This window comes from Epinephelus moara, chromosome 7 (assembly GCF_006386435.1).
Source record: "Epinephelus moara isolate mb chromosome 7, YSFRI_EMoa_1.0, whole genome shotgun sequence".
NCBI classification, from domain to species: Eukaryota; Metazoa; Chordata; class Actinopteri; order Perciformes; family Serranidae; genus Epinephelus; species Epinephelus moara.
In genome coordinates this window covers 23,638,506-23,657,645 of record NC_065512.1, presented here as the reverse complement: position 1 = coordinate 23,657,645, position 19,140 = coordinate 23,638,506, and the positions used below count along the sequence as shown (strand labels likewise).

Genomic DNA, 19,140 nt, shown 5'->3' with positions numbered 1-19,140 from the left:
GTACAGATGTGCATTCGCCGCTCTTGCCTTACATTTCAACAACAGACTTAAAGAAGATCATGAGAATAAAAACAATTACTATGTTCCAAACTTGATTTGTTAAAAACAAAAAAAGTCTACAAATTGAATCCTCTCCTTGTTCCAACGGCAGAATAAGCATAAATGTGTTAATCACCATCAAAACAAGCCAACTCATGAAACATTTTTCAGACACAAAAAGGACTGAGGCATGTTTTTTTTTCTTTTTCTTTGGTGTTTGTTTCATTTGAAGACAAAAAAACAGTTCACTTCAAAGCCCTTAATCCATGACTGTGGTTATGATTGTATTTTTCATCTCGGTGTATGCCACCGTGATTTGTATTTTAAACCCCGTGATGAAGAGCGAGACAGAAACTCTCACTCTGGAGTTTTTTAACCTTTTTATCCGAGTCAATGAGCAAAGCCACAGATTAAAGCCTTTTAAGCTCTCTTCATAAAAACTGCCCTGGGTCGCTCCTTTTCGCTCGACATCTGAGTAAATCAGACAACTTGTAAACTGAAAATAAAGTGTTTGTGTCAAAAAGTCCTTATACTTTAGGTGCTTTACCACTGCTCCTACACAGTCTGTTAAAGCTTTACATTGTAGTGTTTTAGGGCGATTTTTTGTTGATGGAAAGAGTCCAAAACTCCTTTTTTTTTAAAAAAGCTTCTGACCTCCACAATAAAAGCGTAGTCAAAACAAAGAGAAAGTGCACCACTTGTAGGTGAGTTTCAAAACTACAGGTGTTTTCTGTCCTAAAATATTTTCTGAACCAACACTGCAATTACCCGAGCACACAGGAAATGACATGTTGGTGTCAGCCCACTTCAAACACTTATATAAAAGCATGCACTTATATTTCTCTATCTTTATCTTTCTCTCACACAGGCAATTGCACAATCTGCCCACACACAAGCACTAAGTCTTATAAATCAATACCGTGTACAGTCAAGTTGTGCTATTGGGCTCCATCTCTGCTGTGAAGGCTTTCATTATAGATCTGGAAGCCGGCTGCTCACTGCTGAGCAATGCACAACTGGGTCAATGTCACCACACTTAGCATTTATTCTATGACCCCATTCGCACCTGGCAGCCCGGTCTAATTTTAAACAAGGGAAACTTGTAGACTATGTGCAAAAATACTCAGTAGAAAAGCTCAGCTCCATGTGGATTTCTTTCAAACTAAAGTTATTATCCCCTTGATTGTGAAATAGGATGCGTACTGCTACCGCATCCTCCCAAAAGACACAACAGGATGAAGAGCATGGTGCACCTATTGGCTTTAAAACATGCAGATAAACAGCTCAATATTCTAGAATCAAGGATCAAATTATGATAAAATTACTAAAGTGAACACAGCACACAGGGACACAAGTACATACAGATCATTGAGGTTTTTAATAAACATCAACACATTTATGTACAAAGCAGGCGATGTCATATTCAAATGACCAAAAACAAAAAACAAAAAAAGAATCCTAAAATGTATTTTCTTCCTTTTCTCTGTCATTAAAATAGCTAAAGATCACCTCCGGGAATCAATTCAACAGTTCAACTACGCTTTTGGTGCAGAGTCAGTATAGTTACAGTTTGACAAAAACCTCGACAGATTATCTTCCACAGTTCAACAGCCCTGGGTGTGGGAGGTCAACAAAGAATTTCCCTCTTGCATGAAAAAAATTAATTATGAGTGTAAGATTTATTAAAAACTTCACCCCCTGACAGTTATCCACAAGCACCAAGTTCATCTTTGTTCTTCAGCTATCCAATGGGATAAAAGCATTCATTGAAACTTGGACCCCCGTTTCCTCAGATGCAGCTCACGCAGAGGATCTACTAGTGGCCAGGGTGACATTTACAAGTAAAGCAGATGTTAAATGCATCTGTGAATTAAATGAAAAGGGCTTGTTGGGTTCTAACATTACCATTGCATGTCACTACGCATTATGTTGTCCATAACAACTCTCTCCTAGGTACCACATGAACACAATGCTGCAAGATCTGTTAGTTTCATGTGGTTATAGCCGTTTCTAAAGAAAATAAAAACACGAGACAAAGAACCTGATTGTCTGTTACAAAAAAAAAAACTTTTAACAATGGCACAGTTGAGAACATAATAAACTTTTTCACCCCCAGCGCAAAACAAGAATTATGTTCTCCATGTGTACCTTGAGACGCCACCAAGTTATGTTTTAATAATATAAACAGCAACAGAAAGGCAAAAGCATATTTATTTAAAAAAAAAAAAAACCCCACTGTTAAGCATGTATTTAATCACATGGTGAATTAGAAATGTTCTTCTAAACAAGTAATAATTACCTACATTTACAGTGTGAAGTTTAAGGGAAGTTACATTTTCACCCGTCTGGTTTGTTATGAAGGAAAATAAAAAGTGTTACACAGATGTAGCTGAAGGTTGGTGGCTTACAGTCAGATCTTAGTTGTGATCAAGTCTTTCAAATGTTTGCACGCGACCAAATGTCATCTAGTCTTAAAATGCTATCATGGCAATTCTCAGCAAATAGTAACGGTATGCTTTTTGTGCATCTTAAATTATATTATATATTATGGTGTTCTGCAAAACACGGCATGTTAGGATGTTGGTGTTAAAACTGTGGCAGATGAAATGTCCATTTAAATATACAGCAAATATGTTCGCAAGCTGGGAAAAAAAATCCCAACAAAGCCCAAATGAAAGACCAGGTTAGAGTCAAACATCAGGTTAATGCTGTTTAAAATAGAGGGAATGAAAATCACACCCAGGGCAGTGCTTACTGAATTAGTCATGTTCTGTGAATCAAAATAATAACCTCAGTCAAAGCCGAAATTCAAACCTTTTCGCAGCAAATATATTCAGTTATTCCTATCCTTCAAAATAATCAGATCTAGCGCCCTGTTCCAGGATTCACGTGGTCGCTCTCTTGCCCTGAAGACCCAGGCTTCTGAAAACAAATCCCACGTGAGGATCCACCGAAAACTTTCTCTGCATCGCTTGTTTATATAAAATCAGGGACTAGAGATAACCAAGGGGGAATACAGCAGAACAAGGAAGCAGTCTCCACTCAACACAATTCTTTAAGAAAGCATAAAAGTAAAATTTAGAGAAACTAATCTTTTACAAAAAAACACTTGCGCCACTAGTTAGTTTGGTTTGTTTCCTCTTCAGTCTTTACAACAGTGACCGCTTAAATGAGCAGCAACACTGAGGAGTTGGTGGTGAGAGTCACTACACACACACACACACACACACACTAACAATTCACACACAGACTCGCACTCTCAGTCATACAACTGTGCACACATGTCCGTATGTCCAGTTTACTCAGTGGTATCAGAGGTGACAGTCTGCCAGTCGCGCTCTCTCATACACGCTAACAGAAACAAACTGGGGAGCTGGGTGGGGCAGTGGCTGGTGCGCCTATAATGTAACTGTGACAACTAGGGTGCTCTTCTTCTTCTTCTTCTTCTTCTTCTTCTTGGTGGTTAATGAGGCTCAGTTAAGTCATCTGGCTGCCAGAGGGAACTGTTGGAAGGTAGGTCCTCCTGTAAAGCGTTTTTTTTTGTGTTTTTTTTTTTTTTTTTTTTTTACATTTTCCTTCAGTCCATTGAGGAGTGGCTGCATGTAGACAAAAAGAGAAACAAAGGTCAAAGTTTGATCGTCATTTAATGTCAACAGAGAACATTGGGTTTCATTATAACTTTGGCTTGTGTATTTAATACGCAGAGGAACAATACAGTTACGGGAAGGCTGATGGCATTTCGACTAAGTCACTATGGGTCTAAACAAGTGAAAATTGGAATAAATACAATAAACAGATATATAAATGATGAAGGATGTAGAGATGGACAACCCAAAGATGAGGGTGACAGATGGAGTGCTACGCCAAAGGGAGAATACATGAAGGAAAAGGTAGAATATTTCATGAAGATGCATGACTTGTTTTAGTTACCTATGATTGCAGAGAAGCAGAAAACACAGACGGGATCTCAGAATTTTAAAAATCAAATTGTAATCAGCTTTAAAATGCAGATTATCATGGAGTTTTGCCAAAATGTGGATGCAACTGATAAAGATCAGCGCTTTCTCTACCATTGTAAGCATTATTGTAACAGTTTCTAAGCCGAATGAACAGGAAAAAAACCAATGCTGCTGTGGTGTCATTTATGGGCACGCTGCTTCTGTCCTCCGCTCTCAGCTCAGCTCACACACAACAGGGCCAGTTAGTAGTCAATAAATGCAACCAGCCAGTTGATTAGGCCAATCCTCTAAAACTAGACAAAATCTAATTTAATTTAAAAAAAAAAATTCAGACTTACATTCGCAAGTGTCATTACCGCTCTACTCGCAGCAGCTGGTTTCACCGCGGAGATGTGAGTCACAGCTAGCTTGACCGAAGGTTTTTTTTTCCTCAGTCAGCCAAGCTGGATCAAGTCCTGCCCTCCTGTGCTTCTCCTCTGTATCAGGCTAGCTGTCACCTGCATCTCCGAGGTCAAACAGGCTGACACTTAAGTTGGAGTGCTCCTGTATTCTGACCTGTACTGTACTGAAACGTTTGTTTTGTTGTTGGGATCTTTTGTTTAATTAATGTACTGAACCACTTTCTTTGATAAGAAAAAAAGTGCAAAGTTGTCCTACATCAAATTCACTTTGATTATTTTTTTATTGTTGAAATTTTATTTAGACACTCATTCTGATGACAAAGTGTGCTTAGATCATAAAACACAGAATTCAGACAAAATAAACCAGAAAATACGGAATCTGAAAAAAATAGAATGGATTGTTTTTTGTTTTTACAATTTCTCAAACAGGGACAGAAAGACGAAAACGGTTTCATTGTGGCTGGATAAAGAAACTGATTCCTGATTAAGTCAATGAATGTGTTGCGACTGGACCAACGATCAACCGGACAAGATTGACATCAATTTAATAAGCTTAAAATTGAAAAAACAAATGCATAATTTAGTTGCCAAAAAGTAATACTCAAATATTGAGGTTTGGAAATGAGAACCATGGCATGCAAAAGGCTTTTTAATATCCGCTGTTAAAAATCAATCAATGTGCACAACGGAATAAATAAAACACGATCATTAAGACAAAGACACAGACTGACAAAGAAATAGAAGATTAAAAAGTGTTACCGTGAGGGCTTGGCGGTTTTAGCTTTCATCATCTGAGACATGGGGTTTAGCAATGGCCATCTCCTCCTTGCTATTTGCAATCATCTTACACTTCTACAAAAACAGAAAAAAACAAACGAATGAGTTACTTTTCAGTTACCCTGAAAAACACAACCACATTACGCACTCTTCAACATTGTTTCTATCAAACATGTACACAGGGCTCTACACTGCGACCACAATGGTCAGTCCACAAACATTTTTGGTGAGTATGCAAGTTCAAATTTCACATGGTCACATTCATGCCAGTGCACGCTGCAGACTGACGTCTCTATAGCAACAAACAGAGTTACAGCTTTCTCAGAAAATGGTCTAATGAGGATTAGACACACATCAGCAGGTCTGGGTTATATACATCAGCTGTGTGAAATGTCTGCATCCTCACTGTGCTGCACTTTTAGAAATAATGATAATTTGGTTACATGTATCGTCGCTTCCATGCGCCCTCTCACTCCCTATTCTGCTATTACTATTTGAGTAACATTTCGGATTTAAAACTCATTCCCTTCCTTGGCATTCATGTCGTCTTTCTCAGGTGCCTCATCTTCACCTGCATAGGGCAGCCAGTATTTCAGATTACACAAGTATTTGGCAAATCCATATGTAAAAAACCTAGCAACACAAAGGGTGCGGCCAAATCATGTGCTGGTGTGACCAACTAAGAAATTTGGTAGCATCAGTGATGCTGGTGAAAGCGTTAGTGTGGAGCCTGGGTAGACATTATTATTACAGTGTAATCACAAAAACACATGTAAACCATTTACCTCGGTAAGCTCCTTGATGGTGTGTATGTTAGCTTGCTGAGTGACCTTCCTCTTTGCCTCCTCGATGTGGTCCAGGTTAAGGGTTGGCGTTGGGGGCGCGAGACACGGGGGAGGCTTGTTAGTGATGGTCGGAAGCGGGGCAAGGGGAGGCATGGCCGCCAGAGCACCCATGTTGGTCAAGGCAGCTGTCATAGTAGCTGCTGTCATACTTGCCATAGCAGCACTCATGGTGATGTTTGACATGCTGGGCATTCCTGGAATATTGGGGAGCCCCATTGGACCCATGTTGGGCATATTCGGCATGTTGGGCATCCCCATGCCCATTGGGAGAGGTAAAGGTAGAGGTAAGGACAGGGGGGCAGGAGATGGAGTGGGCAGAGGGAGCTGGAGGATGGCTTTCGGCCGAAGACTCTCAGGAATGGGCACCCCCGCCTTAGCGCACATGGCAGCAGCATTAGCTTTGGCTATCTCCAGTAACTGGTCCTTATCTGAAGACAGACAGAGAGGGTTATAAGCAACAACGGGGAGCACAGAGAGGAAGATTAAGCAGACGAGCCATGTAAATAAAGTGAGAAAACTTTTTCAGTTTGACTGTCACTGGTGACTATCAAAATGTTTTACCCAGTTCAGTGAGCCGTGGAGGAGTCTTGCTGGTGCTGCGCCGTGTCCGGGACCCTGAGCGGCGCTGTTTGCGTAGAATGAGAACTGGAGAGTGGCTAGGTTCCCTTTTCCAACGGTCTCGCCTATCAAATGAACGACTGCGAAACACAGGGCGCCTTCCCCGACCTCTTGACCTAGACCTGCGTCTGCGGTCGGAAGAACGAGACCTTGATCGCCTGCTTCTGTCTCCTGACCTTTTCCTCCGTCCTGTGGAGCGGCTCTTAGATCGCTTGCTTCTCTCTGTGGACTTGGACCTCCTCCTTCCACGGGGGTTGGGTGAGCGGGATCGCCTCTTTCGGGTTGGAGAGCGGGACTTGGATCGGCGGGTTCTGGTTCGTGACTTGGAGTGTGATCGCTTACGCCGCGCGGGGGAGCGTGACCTCCGCCTCCGGGCAGGACTCCGAGATTTAGACCGTCGTTTCTTTCTTTCTGATGGGGAGACGGACTCTCTTTTCCTCACAGGAGACTTGGACCTGGGAAAAGATGAATGATAAGAGATGAACAATTTTGCAGACTTTTTAATTACATCTACTAGTGCAGCATGATGTTAGCATTAGAGCACACAACAAACCTAGACTGCTTCCTTCTGGATGTAGACTTGGATGCTGATCGTCGAGGTGAAGAAGTTGAGCGTGAAAGTTTCCTGCGATCCGTAGGTGTGCGTGACCGCTGCTTCTTCTGCACCCCTGGAGATGCTGAACCTGAGGAGCTTCTCTGGCGTTTAGATACTGTTTTAACTGGAGAGGAAGAATCCTCTTCTTCATCTGAGCCTTCGGAACAATCGGACCCATCTGGGTCCGTGCCAGGTTCTCTGGAACCAGACCTGGACCTGGAAACATCCCGTTCATTGGAGGAGCCTGTACGCTCCCTCTGGTCCTTGTTATGGTCTGGAGAAAGTCTTTTAGGTTGCTCCTGCAACGTACCTGAGGAGCTCCCGGCTTGAGAACTGGAGGCAGCTGCTGGGGGCATGGGTTTCCAGCCACCTGCATCATAAATGTTGAGGCATGTTAAGACATTTCAAGGCAACAGTAACACAAATAACTGTTGATCTGAGCTTTGAATTTTTGGAGTTTGTACTTTTAACTCTGTATATACTGCAAGTATTCAGTAACAATAAACATTCACTGCTCGTTAAAAAAACCCAACAAGGAGCAAGATGATGTTTTCCAACTCTGATTGTCTTGAAGGCCTGAGAAGTGGAGAGTAACGTGACTGATACTTGAATTTGATGATGAGTATGGGCAATATATCAACTGTAATATTGCAGTCAAGTCAATGGTTACATCCAATTGATCTACAAGTAACATTTTCCAGATTGTGGAGAACAGCAATTTAAGTTTTTTGTGATAGACAGAGAGCAGATACAGCAATTTTAGGAACAATATCAATTTAAGTTTTTATAGTGTGCCATTTGTGTATCAATTACTCGCTATGCATTACCTTGAATTTGTGAAAAATTTTGCATTTTTCCATGCCTCTACGATGAATAGAGAATCCAGCGAGTAACTGATAGACAAATAGTCATTTTGTGGGTGAAGTATTTCTTTAAAAATATAGCAATGAAAAAAGACTGACCTGCTGTCGCTGTAAATCCTCCACTTTCTCCATCTGTCTGCTCTGCCTCAGGAGAGGAAGGCTTCATCTCTTTAACAGGAGAGGAAGATGTGGATCTTGCTGGGGAAGAGCTGTCAGACCTCTCATCACTTGACTCAGACCTGGACCTAGACTTAGATCTGTTCAAGCCCGCAGAGACAGATTTAGACTTTGACCTTCTTCCACTCTTTTTAGGAGATCTGGACCTCCTCTTGACAGGTATTGGTGTGTGTGACTTTGACCGATGCCTTCGAGATAACGAGCGAGATTTGGAGCGTTTGCCAGACCTTGGTGGTGATCGATTTCTCCTGGCAGGGGAACGGGAGCGCCTTCTCACTGGCGAGCGGGATTTGCTCCGCTTTCGGGGAGTCCTTGATCTGGAGCGCCGGTTGCGCTTAAGGACTACAACGGACCGTGACCGAGTCCGCCTGCTCCTGCGGACTGACCGGGAGCGTGAGCGGCGAGATCTGGGGGGTGGAGACCTCCTACGTCGAGACAAGGATCGACTCCTGGAGCGCCTACCTCCTGCACGTCTTGCCGGCGACCTCGACCTGGAGCGACGTACAGGACGTCTTGTTCTAGAGCTTGAGCGACGGTTTCTAGTGATGGACCGTGACCTTGAACGCCTGCTTACTGCACCACCTCGTCTAGGTGAGCGGACCCTGGAGTGCCTTGTGCCTCCACGGGACCGTGACTCTGACCTTCGACTTCTCCTTGGAGACCGAGATAGAGAGGGGGACCTGCGGCCACCACGTTTAGGGGATCGTGAGACCCTCTTTTTAGGAGAGTGAGAACTTCTGCGTCGTTTTGGAGAAACAGACAATGAACTCCTCCGACGTTTAGGAGACTTCCTTGGAGACTTTGACACCTTCTTCTTGGGGGTGAGGGAGCGAGAGGTGGACCGAGAGTGACGGGTAGCTCTCTTGGGAGACTTTGGGGACGGGGAGAGTGACTTCCTTCTGGATTTAGGGGACTGAGAGCGGGACTGAGAGCGGGACAGCTGGCGACTCTTCAGAGGAGTTGTAGACCGTTTTCCCTTTGAGGTTGACCTGGAATGGGTTCGTGACCGTTCTTTTATTGCTGCTGCTGTTTGCCCATCAGACCGCTCCCTATTAGGACTAGGTGTTGGTGAACGACTACGACTTGAGCCAGACCTTTTAATGTCTAAAACCCTGGGAGGGGAAGGAGACCTGGATCTCTGAACTGAATTTGCCTGATCTTTCAGGCCTGGGTCGTCTCTTGGGGTAGAACTTTCCTGTTTAGGGATGATGTCAGGGAGTTCCTGGGCATGGCTGAATGTACCATCAGCAAGACCACTCTCTGTCTTAACCTTAACTGTTGCTGTCTGCGTTATCTCATCTGGGCCTGCAGAGGGCAACCTCATATCCTTTTCTGATCGATTGGTATTACTGTCCTTCCCTCCAGCCTGGGACATATCCATATCTGATATCTCCTCTTTCTTCACTCCAAGCAATTCAGGTTTCTCCCCTCGTTTGCTTTTTGAAAGCAGTTTAGACACCGGTTCTTGCAGGTCAGATGCTGCAGCTGGAGAGTACTTGCCATCACCAACCCCTTTCCCTCCTTCACCTTCAGACTCAGAGCCTGAAGCTGAGCTGCTTTCAGATGGCGAGCGAGACGGGGATTTCTTTTCCTGTTTTTCATCTTTCTTCCTCTTCTTTTTCTTCTTTTTAGCAGCGTGTCTTTTGTGTTTTTTGGATTTTGCATCTCCCTCTGTGTCTGCACGATCTGAGAGCAGAAGTAAAGAACCATTTTATTTTTTTAACAAGTGACTGGAATTAAATTATTACTTTAAAAGAAAATATGAAGTGCTTGTGGGTGAAGGTCTCCTACCTGTAATTGCATCCTTTTTGCCCTCCTCCTTCTGCCCAGCTTGGTCTCCAACTCCTGCAGCTGCAGCCAGTCTGGCACTACAAACACAAGGAAAATACAAAATTGCATTTTTTTCTTGTTAATGTGTAAAATCTAAGTTCCCAATACAAGTAAAACACAAGTAGGTCTCCTTTTGAGTTTGGGTAATGTACAAAATCTTGTATAAGCATTAGAAAAATCCTTTCAATAGGATTGGTGGCTTTTCTTAGACAACCCTCCAGAGAATATGGGAAATGTGGATTCCAAACCATATTCTAGACACTTACATCTGTGTCAAAATGTTTGTGCCAAGTGCCTTACACCTCATAATCCACACTATGTTAACGTTTTCTGTGTATTAATCAATCACCATAACACCCACCAAAATTCCATTGTGGTGTTTTGTCAGATAGAGTCAAGTCTCGTACAACAATGTATCTAGTTTGCACAATGTATTTTAATTTAAATTGAACTTTTTCTTACCTGGCTCTGGTGGTCCTGACCGGCCTCGGCGGCGGTGTTGGCTCTACATCCGACTCAGCACCAGATTCTGAACTGCTCTCCTTTTCCCCCTTTCTCTTCCTCTTCTTCTTCTTGCTCTTGTGTTTTCTGTGCTTCTTGTTTTTCTTGTGAGGTGGCTCATTCCCTTCCTTGGCATTCATGTCGTCTTTCTCAGGTGCCTCATCTTCTCCTGCACAGGGCAGCCAGTATTTCAGATTACACAAGTGTTTGGCAAACTCATGATATGTTTAAAAAACAAAAAAACAAAAAACAAAACCTAGAGCAAGTTAGGCTCTTTGATTAGTGCTGCACCTAAAAATAGTACATTTTATTTTGCTTGATCTGAAGGCTTGTGTTGATCATTGTAGTCATTTTACTGTCTAAAACGTTCAAGATATGCAAAGAGTGAAGTGATACATAGCTAGGGGGCATTTGGCAGTCTTTTACAATAAACTAACAATTCAAACCTGAAATCTGGGAGAAAACAGCAGTAAAATTAACTAAATCAAAATGGGTAAACATTGTAATGACAAGTTTATTTGTGTCTTATCAATCACTCACCTGAGGGGATGTCCACTGCACATTCCATTGTGCCGGTGCCCCTGATTTTGTAGAAGGTCTTCTTAATGTCACTGGCGTGCCGCTCCCTCACTCAACACTGGCGAGAAAAACAAAGGTATTGTAAGTTAAGCAACAAAGAATGCAGCACCAACACAAGAGGATGTATAGATTTCGTAGCCAAATTTTAAATAACACAATCATCTAATAAAAGGGTTTTTCCATGAGCCCTGGTCAGGCTGCTTTAGCCACTCCATGCTGTGCAAAGCCTAGACAAACTACAGCCTCCAAAACTAAAACTAAATCAATCCCTCTCTAAAAAAGTTTGAATAGAAACTTAACATTTTAACCTCCATGAAGGCAGGATTTACTGCAATTCTGTTGCATTAGACTACTGTTGCATATAGTCCCTCTGTGACTAAAACCAACATTGCAGATGAGAAATGCTCCAAGAATATCCATCTCCAAGAGGAAAGACTGGAACTGATCCATTTCCAATTTGTGCTCAAATGAGACACAGAGGGGGAAAAAAAATAAAATACATGTTGAGGTCTCATTCCTAAACCTAAACAGGTATTGTGAGAACATCTTCTGATCATGTTATATTCAATTTTTCAACCACATACTGTTGTTCAAGCACAGTAACTTAAATGGACGATTTGGCATGCAAACTCGACAGCTTGTCTGTGAACACACAATCCAATGCTTAAACCTTCAGTATGTCTCAGCACAAATGTGGAAAGCTGATAAGATTACTGATAAGGATAACACAGTAGCTGGTTTCACTTTGCTTTTGATTTTGCAGGCTGTAAAGTTTTCAATTAGTTTCCAAAGAGTCAGTACAAGGACAGGTGATAGTGAACAGTATTATGGGTTTCCTAACAGATCAGCCATCTTCAGGGAGAATAAACTGCCGGCAATACCTGCCTTATCACCACTGACCTGGATGTGACCAAACGTGTAACAAACACACCAAAAGCCGGAGCACTGGTAGTACAAGTCAATGGCATAACCATCTAAGACATAACACTAGACAACTTCCTAACCCAACAAAGGCAGCGTTGCCGTCCCCTGCAGCATCTCTCTAACCAGTGAGGTCGGATTCCTAAAGCAAACAAAGTCTGTAAAACAACTAAATGCAAAGATTGACTATATTTCCTTGCTACACATTAAAAACTGTCTTAGATCTTTAAAAGACAACTTATTAAATCTACATTTATTTTACTGTTAGCCCACTGCCCTTTGTATACATACGGATGACTTTATTATTTTTCACAAAATTTAAAAAAAAATGAACAATTGAATAAATACTGCGTTTGACTAAAGAAAGTAATGTTAGACGTCCTACAATCGTAAAGCTTTAATACGGCGAACATTAGCCCTGCTAGTATACAAACATAGCATGTGAGAAGCACTCTTACTCATAAACACTGGCAATTGAGCCAAACTCTCACTGTATATTTAAATTGCGTTAAAAATTTATGAAAAGCTACTTAACCGAAAACAAAACCACGTAAACCGCACCGGCATTTGAGGTTATGTAGCCATAACACCTAGCTAACTGTTACCGCTTCAGTTGATGCTAAAGCTAACGTTAGCTATCAAAGGTACGGTTGCCGACATGTTACTTTAGATATCAAGTACCGTAAGCTAATATTAAGTTACCCCAACTCTTCGTTCACATTATAACACAGTGTTGAGTTACACCAAAAATAATTATTAATACGTATTGTTAGGCAAAAGCTGCATGGATAATAGAGGCAAAAGGAGAAAAAAGTTTCCAGTAGTAACAGACATTAAGACGTTAGATAACACTGATCACTGTCAGGCCTGCGTTAACGTTCATTCACGGATCACTGCGGCTAGCTAACTACATCCCAAGTCAATATAACATTAGCTGTAATTTACTTCAATTAAATGGTTGATTCTTGAAACCTCACTTGTTTTACACGCTCCAGTAAGGCAATGTATGGGCTTTAAGAGTCAAACATGCTGCCTGCACGCCGCGGCCTAAGCGGCGACCCACTGCCAACTCGTTCACCACCATTACCGCTAGCTGCGTTAGCATGCTCGTAGCTATTCAAACTAGCTAAGACATTAGCTGCTACTTGTTTCAACAAAGCAAGTTCGTTCGCTCATCACAGCAGCCGACTCTGTAGCATATAATTACCCAGTTTGTGTTCGGTTGATGCGGCCCCTGTGTAGAAAATGCCAGAAAGCTGCAGTCCTTAGGAGTGTGAATCCAAACAACCGTTGTATATGCTAACCGTTTACGTTAGCGAACTACCTGATCCGCCATGATGGGGAATGGTATCCCAAAATGCCATGCTACGCGGTTTGAATAGCGGCGTCACTGTCTCCTAGGCAACTCTTCATGCTCCAAGGCAGCAGACCGGAGTAAACTATAGAAGTGATACTGATAGAAATACAATGATTTTAATCCTATGACATCATCATATTTTTTATTCCATGTAAGAATAAGAATAACTTTATTCATCCCCAAGGCGAAATTCACGGTGACAAAAGTTAAATGGGTGTATATGCGTAAATTGCGGACCTTTGTATCTTTAACTTTGTCGTTTGTATTTTACTTGAATTTAAACTCAGATATTTTATTTCACTCAGGTTTTTGATGCATATTTTTACATACACCATCTTAATGAATTGCTCTTTTATATTTTGGTCCAGAGAGAAGCATTATTTAATCCAGCTATATTTCTTGAAATGACAAAAATAAACATAAACTTGAAGGTGAACACTATGACACCATAATTGGTTTGTATAAATAAGTAAGAAAAAGCCAACCTGAAAAGTTCTCTGCAGGTTGGCATCTGAAACCGGAGTGTTTTAATTGTATTCCATGTTGTCACTAAATTGCCAGTGATTTTCTTCACAGTGCTCATACTTTACAACACATTTCCCATTGGCCAGTGAACTAAACGATGCATCCATGATGTAGTCTGGGACTTACATGTTTGTAAAATTGCTGCCTAATCACCATACTTATGACAAAATGATATGCACAAGATAAGCCTTTATTTTCATTTCAGCTTTTACCTTCTCTGGTTGTGCATATAATTTCAAGTGAAGTGGAACCACATCTAGTACCAGACATCAACAAAGTTTACAACCTTAGCACATAGTCTAATGTGTTTGTCTCACTGACACACAACCAGATGGCCTTTGTCTTGAGTGATTATACTTTAATCAATTTAATCAATATTATTAGCTTCATACCTATTTTTTCCGAGACGTTGCTTTTATTTTGAAGGATTTAGACCGGAAGTCGCTACTGTAGCTCTGTCAGTAGCTCGCGCTACTGAGTAACGTTACCCAAAGTCTCACTTTTCAGTGGCATGTGTTCACTTGGAAAGTCTTCACCAGCTTAAAGACATGAAGAAGAGGTTTAATATCAATCTGGACGACTCCGCTTTCACCAAAGAAAGAGCACCGGTCAGTATTTTGCTAGAATATACATTAAGTATTTACAACGGCTATGCATTAGCTAGCTAGCTAACTAGCTACAGTAACGTTAACTTTACAGTTGGCAACGAGCGTTAACGTACAGTTCAAAAATTTAACCTTTTAAATAGCTTACCAACTCAGCAACACAAGGTTTTGGTCAGTATAGTTTGCTAAAAGCGCGAGTGATTGTTTGTGGTCCTTTTCATACTTTTCGACTCTCAGACAGGATTTTTTTATGTGAATGTTTTCCAGCCAAAACCGCAGTTTCAACCTTCATTCAAAGCTGGACAGAGCACATCTGCCTCAACTTCATCACCAGTAAAGCCTGCCTCTGAGCCCGCTCACCAGCCATTTTCATATGCAGAATATATCGTCCAGAGTAAAAGCAATGTGGCTGCTCCTGCTAAGAGAGACGGTCCCCCCAAACCGCTCAGGACTGAAGATGTTGGTGTGAACAATCTGAAGCAAAGTGGGGCAGAGTCAGTGTCGTCTGCCCCAGGAGGGTGTGAGACAGTTCAGGACTGTGATAAAGGGACTGAAGGTGGATCTGAAGATGTAAAGAAGAGCGAGGAGACAGTTGCTGCTACAGACCAAAAAGAAGGGAACTGTCAAAGGTCAGATCCAAGCCTGGGTCCAAAACCAGTGGGGTCTGGGAGCAGTATCATTGTCAGTCCTCGACAGGTATGCATTAACATGTATGTGCCTTTTAACTTAGGCACAAGCAGGTAACATCCAAGTTTGACATTCCAGTTTGACTGATCTCAGGCCCTTTAACTGTCTTGCTCAGTGGTAGGTATCTCATTGCATATGTGTCTTTACCAATTCAGAGGGGAAATCCTATCCTGAAGTATGTGAGGAGTGTCCCTTGGGAGTTCGGAGAAGTTGTACCAGACTATGTCTTGGGCCAGACAACTTGTGCGCTCTTCCTCAGGTGGGTTTTTGTGCCTCAAGAACAGTGTGTGTGTAGGTACGTGGGATCCAGAAGAGGTGTTGGCATGTGTATGTAGAGGAGCAAACAATGTGTGCGTTGTTTGGTGCATTTTCATGTTTTCCTAACGGTATCATACACACACTTAATTATTCAGACGAGCACTTATTATTTTAGATTAATATCTGATGTGCAAAATGCCCTTTTTTCATATGTCTTTTTCTTCCCCTGTGTGTTTTGTTTTGGGCCTGGCATAAAGTCTGAGGTATCACAATCTTAATCCAAACTATATCCATGAACGTCTGAAGCAGCTTGGACAGACTTTCACCCTGCGAGTGTTGCTGGTACAAGTAGATGTGGTAAGTTAAAAGATATTTTGTATTCAAAACATTAAATTTGACTTTGACAAGTTATATTGAATTACTCAATATTATCTGACTCACAGCTGAAAGTGCTGTGTTTTGTTAACGGTAATGTTTTAACTCCTATAAGGTAATATTCCAGTTGTTACTACTGTATTTACCAAACTTTTAAGATGGGGAAGATCATTATCAGATCCAAAGAAGGCATATTTTAATCAATTGATATCTGTTTGTATAAATTTGATCAAATTGTAATTAGCGTTGGCAAATGCTCTAAGGTGTCATAAAGTTCCTATTACACTCTGTTAAAAATGAATTCCTATCTCTGATATACGTCACGTTTTCAGTGTTTAAATGATGCACCCTTGCATTTAAAAGGCAATGATGCATGAAGTATTAAATCAGTTAATTAAATAGAAAATAAATTAAATACACTTTTACTTTGTTACATTTGTTAATGTGATGTCATCTCACAATTCATTTACATCCTGCTTTAACATTTGCAGTGAAAAGGTTTAGGGCCATTTCATAGTTGACGCACGCAACGCGAGCAAGTGATGCAAGCGATGCGAGCAACGCACTTCCTTTCATAGTCAACACATTGAACGCAAGCGACGTGGGCAACACTTGAAATGCAATACATCGCTCGCGCAATAGGGGGTAGCAGAGTCACTGGTACATTCCGGCTAGCTAGTACTGCTGTAGCTAGTTGGTACTGCTATTTTATTAGAGTGCAGGGCACTATAACTGTCACATAAATGGGGGTCCCGCCATATTTCACACCTGTGGTAAGTACCGTCACTTGCATTATCACCCCCGCTGGCAACACATGGTATTACATGCATCGCTGCATCGCGCATCAAAAAAATGGACAACACATTTTGAGACGCAAGCCCGCATCATGGCGGCCAATGCGTTTGCGTCTGCGTGCCTTTGTGTCGACTATGAAACGGCCCTTAGAATTACTCTGTGGGTTCACTCAGGACTCAGTACTTAAAAGTCTGTTAAGTGAAAAATATATTTTGACTCTGTTTATGTCAGGAATGAAGAGTGGCTGGCTCAGTTCAGTTCAAAGCTTCCTGCTACAGCAGTTCAAGACTGATACTCCATTTTTTTAATGTTCAGTTTGGTTTCATCTAAGTATTTAACCTTAAAAAAAACTTGAACACATCTGGTCAGCTGTTAACTCAAGTAGCAAAAACATAGGCTATAAAGCAAATTCATAACAAAGCAGGAGACACAAATACCTTTACAGTTTTCTAGGCTTGCTAGGTTACTATAATAGCTATCAGGTAAGTGATGTCATTTCCCATTAAAGTACAAGGATTAGAGCATTTAGCAATGTTATATTTACCAAAATGGAACGGCCCAGACAACACACTAAACTTTAAAGGAGAGCTGTAATGTAAGCTATCCATGCAGAACTATTTGTGACGTATGTCTTGCCTATGTAGAAAAAGTTTTGCCAACAGTGGTGTAATTGAAGTCTGACGTGTGCAACTGGAGGCAGTTTCAGTACTGTATGTAGTAAAATATAAATGCAAGAGTTGATAAATATGAGATACTGTATGAGTGTCAGATCTGGTTCAGAAATTTGCAGTATAGCCTCAAGTTCCATTTATAAAGCTTTAAGAGCACCTGTAGTTTGTCTTACTGACATTGGTTTTCCATCACAGAAAGATCCTCATCATGCATTGAAGGAGCTGGCTCGCATCTGCATCATGGCTGACTGCACTCTCATCTTGGCTTGGAGGTAAGACCTTCAACAGATTGCCAAAAGGACTAAGCAGTTTGTTACAGGACATAGACGTAGAAGAGTGTGCACTTGGAAACAGTTCTGAATGTTTACTTCTTTATTATCCTGGCCTTGCCACCTAAAGTGTGTAAGGGAAAGATAAAGTCTGATAGTGTGCATCTTTGGGTTTATAGTGGCTGTTTTATGTCCTGTAATACTTTTAATTATGCAATAGTAAAAATCTTACAATATGTTGTTATATCATGTTCTTTTATCTTGCCAGAATCAATAAATGAAAATGAGCCTTTTAGCCTTACTCTTGTTCATTGTCTTTTTGTTTGCTGATCAGGGAACATGGTGCCTGATAATAAACTAGTACAATCAAATGAATAAAGAAACATAACTTATTTTCTCAATGTTGATTTGACAGTCCAGAGGAAGCCGGGCGTTACCTGGAGACATATAAGTCATATGAAAAGAAACCAGCAGATGCACTGAAGGAGCAGGTTGAAAAGAACTATCTGTCAAAGGTGTGTGGATTTGCCGTTTTGTAATTAAAGATTCTGAGTGTTATTGCTATTTCTAATCATTTTGCCTATTTGAAGAACATGGAAGGCATTTTAATGTGATAACTCAATATGACACAGTCACATAGACTCAATGAAAATTAAATGCAGTTAGAGTGTTTGGCAAAGTCTTGCTGTGATTTCCAGTCTCTCTAACAATGCACTGATAATTTTGTGGGTTTGTTTTAAGGTTACAGATTGTCTGACCACTGTGAAGTCTATAAACAAGACCGATGCCATGACCTTACTGTCAACTTTCTCAGTGAGTACCAATTGTGTGAAAAATCATCCTCAGATTGCAGCTATACTACGATCTGTTTATATGCACAGACATATCCACAGGCTGATTTGATGGTGAGCTCTGAATTAATATTTTCACACTGAGATGATGAATTTTGTCATTTGTTAGTCTGTGGATGGAATCATCAATGCCTCTAAGGAAGACTTGGTCCTCTGTCCGGGCCTTGGTCCACAAAAAGTGAGTTAAAAATACACGTGCACCGTATGAGTACACAGGAGGTAGATGGAACATTTGTGATGTTATCGTGTTGACATTTTGTGCTTGCAGGCACGGCGACTCTATGATGTGCTGCATAAGCCCTTCCTCAAGTCCAAGACAAAAGACAGCTGAAACGTCTTACCATGGATGTGTGACATGCTCCTGAAAAGAAGTTGGTGGTCGTATTGAACAACATGCGACACACTCACACACGTCAGAGGACTGAATTACATACTACAAACACTTGATTTACTGGAGTGAAGAAAGAAATGCTGACTGCCCTGAGATTGTGTATCAGCCAGGGGTGATGTTTTAAGACTTTAATGTGAACAGTTTAGCTGCTCATTAATTCTGTGCTTTAAGTTATGATTAAGTTTGATGTATTCTTTTTTTAAAAAATGTAAATAAATGCTATTTTGTAATATTTGTATACTGTACCTTAA

At 41.2% G+C, this 19,140-nt stretch overlaps 2 protein-coding genes across 2 annotated transcripts; one reads left to right on the top strand and one right to left on the bottom strand.

Annotated features, from left to right (window-relative positions):
* Positions 1-1,398: 1,398 nt before the first annotated feature.
* sona (SON DNA and RNA binding protein a) lies at positions 1,399-13,463 on the bottom strand. The gene is made up of 10 exons (XM_050048644.1): positions 13,313-13,463; positions 11,146-11,242; positions 10,567-10,774; positions 10,066-10,142; positions 8,197-9,960; positions 7,193-7,604; positions 6,583-7,094; positions 5,962-6,449; positions 5,159-5,251; positions 1,399-3,635 (listed from the first exon to the last, which is right to left on the bottom strand). The coding sequence occupies exons 2-9, from the start codon at positions 11,171-11,173 to the stop codon at positions 5,177-5,179; spliced, it is 3,564 nt and encodes a 1,187-aa protein (XP_049904601.1). The 5' UTR covers positions 11,174-11,242; positions 13,313-13,463; the 3' UTR covers positions 1,399-3,635; positions 5,159-5,176.
* A 963-nt stretch (positions 13,464-14,426) lies between these two features.
* ercc1 (excision repair cross-complementation group 1) lies at positions 14,427-19,125 on the top strand. Its single transcript, XM_050048769.1, has 9 exons — positions 14,427-14,595; positions 14,860-15,288; positions 15,435-15,538; positions 15,795-15,894; positions 17,574-17,650; positions 18,063-18,162; positions 18,389-18,460; positions 18,608-18,676; positions 18,767-19,125. Exons 1-9 carry the CDS (start codon positions 14,536-14,538, stop codon positions 18,827-18,829), a joined length of 1,074 nt encoding a protein of 357 aa, XP_049904726.1. The 5' UTR covers positions 14,427-14,535; the 3' UTR covers positions 18,830-19,125.
* The last annotated feature ends 15 nt before the right edge of the window (positions 19,126-19,140 follow it).

What these genes read in the sequence shown, in the direction of transcription:
- sona (XM_050048644.1), bottom strand. Translation starts at nt 11,173, where the DNA reads ATGGAATGTGCAGTGGACATCCCCTCAG. An exon ending in TGCAGTGGACATCCCCTCAG is followed by an intron (nt 10,775 to 11,145) that starts GTGAGTGATTGA and finishes TGCCCTGTGCAG; the next exon opens with GAGAAGATGAGGCACCTGAG. An exon ending in CAAAAAGGATGCAATTACAG is followed by an intron (nt 9,961 to 10,065) that starts GTAGGAGACCTT and finishes TTCTGCTCTCAG; the next exon opens with ATCGTGCAGACACAGAGGGA.
- ercc1 (XM_050048769.1), top strand. Translation starts at nt 14,536, where the DNA reads ATGAAGAAGAGGTTTAATATCAATCTGGACGACTCCGCTTTCACCAAA. An exon ending in TGCTGGTACAAGTAGATGTG is followed by an intron (nt 15,895 to 17,573) that starts GTAAGTTAAAAG and finishes TTTCCATCACAG; the next exon opens with AAAGATCCTCATCATGCATT. An exon ending in CCTTACTGTCAACTTTCTCA is followed by an intron (nt 18,461 to 18,607) that starts GTGAGTACCAAT and finishes GTCATTTGTTAG; the next exon opens with TCTGTGGATGGAATCATCAA.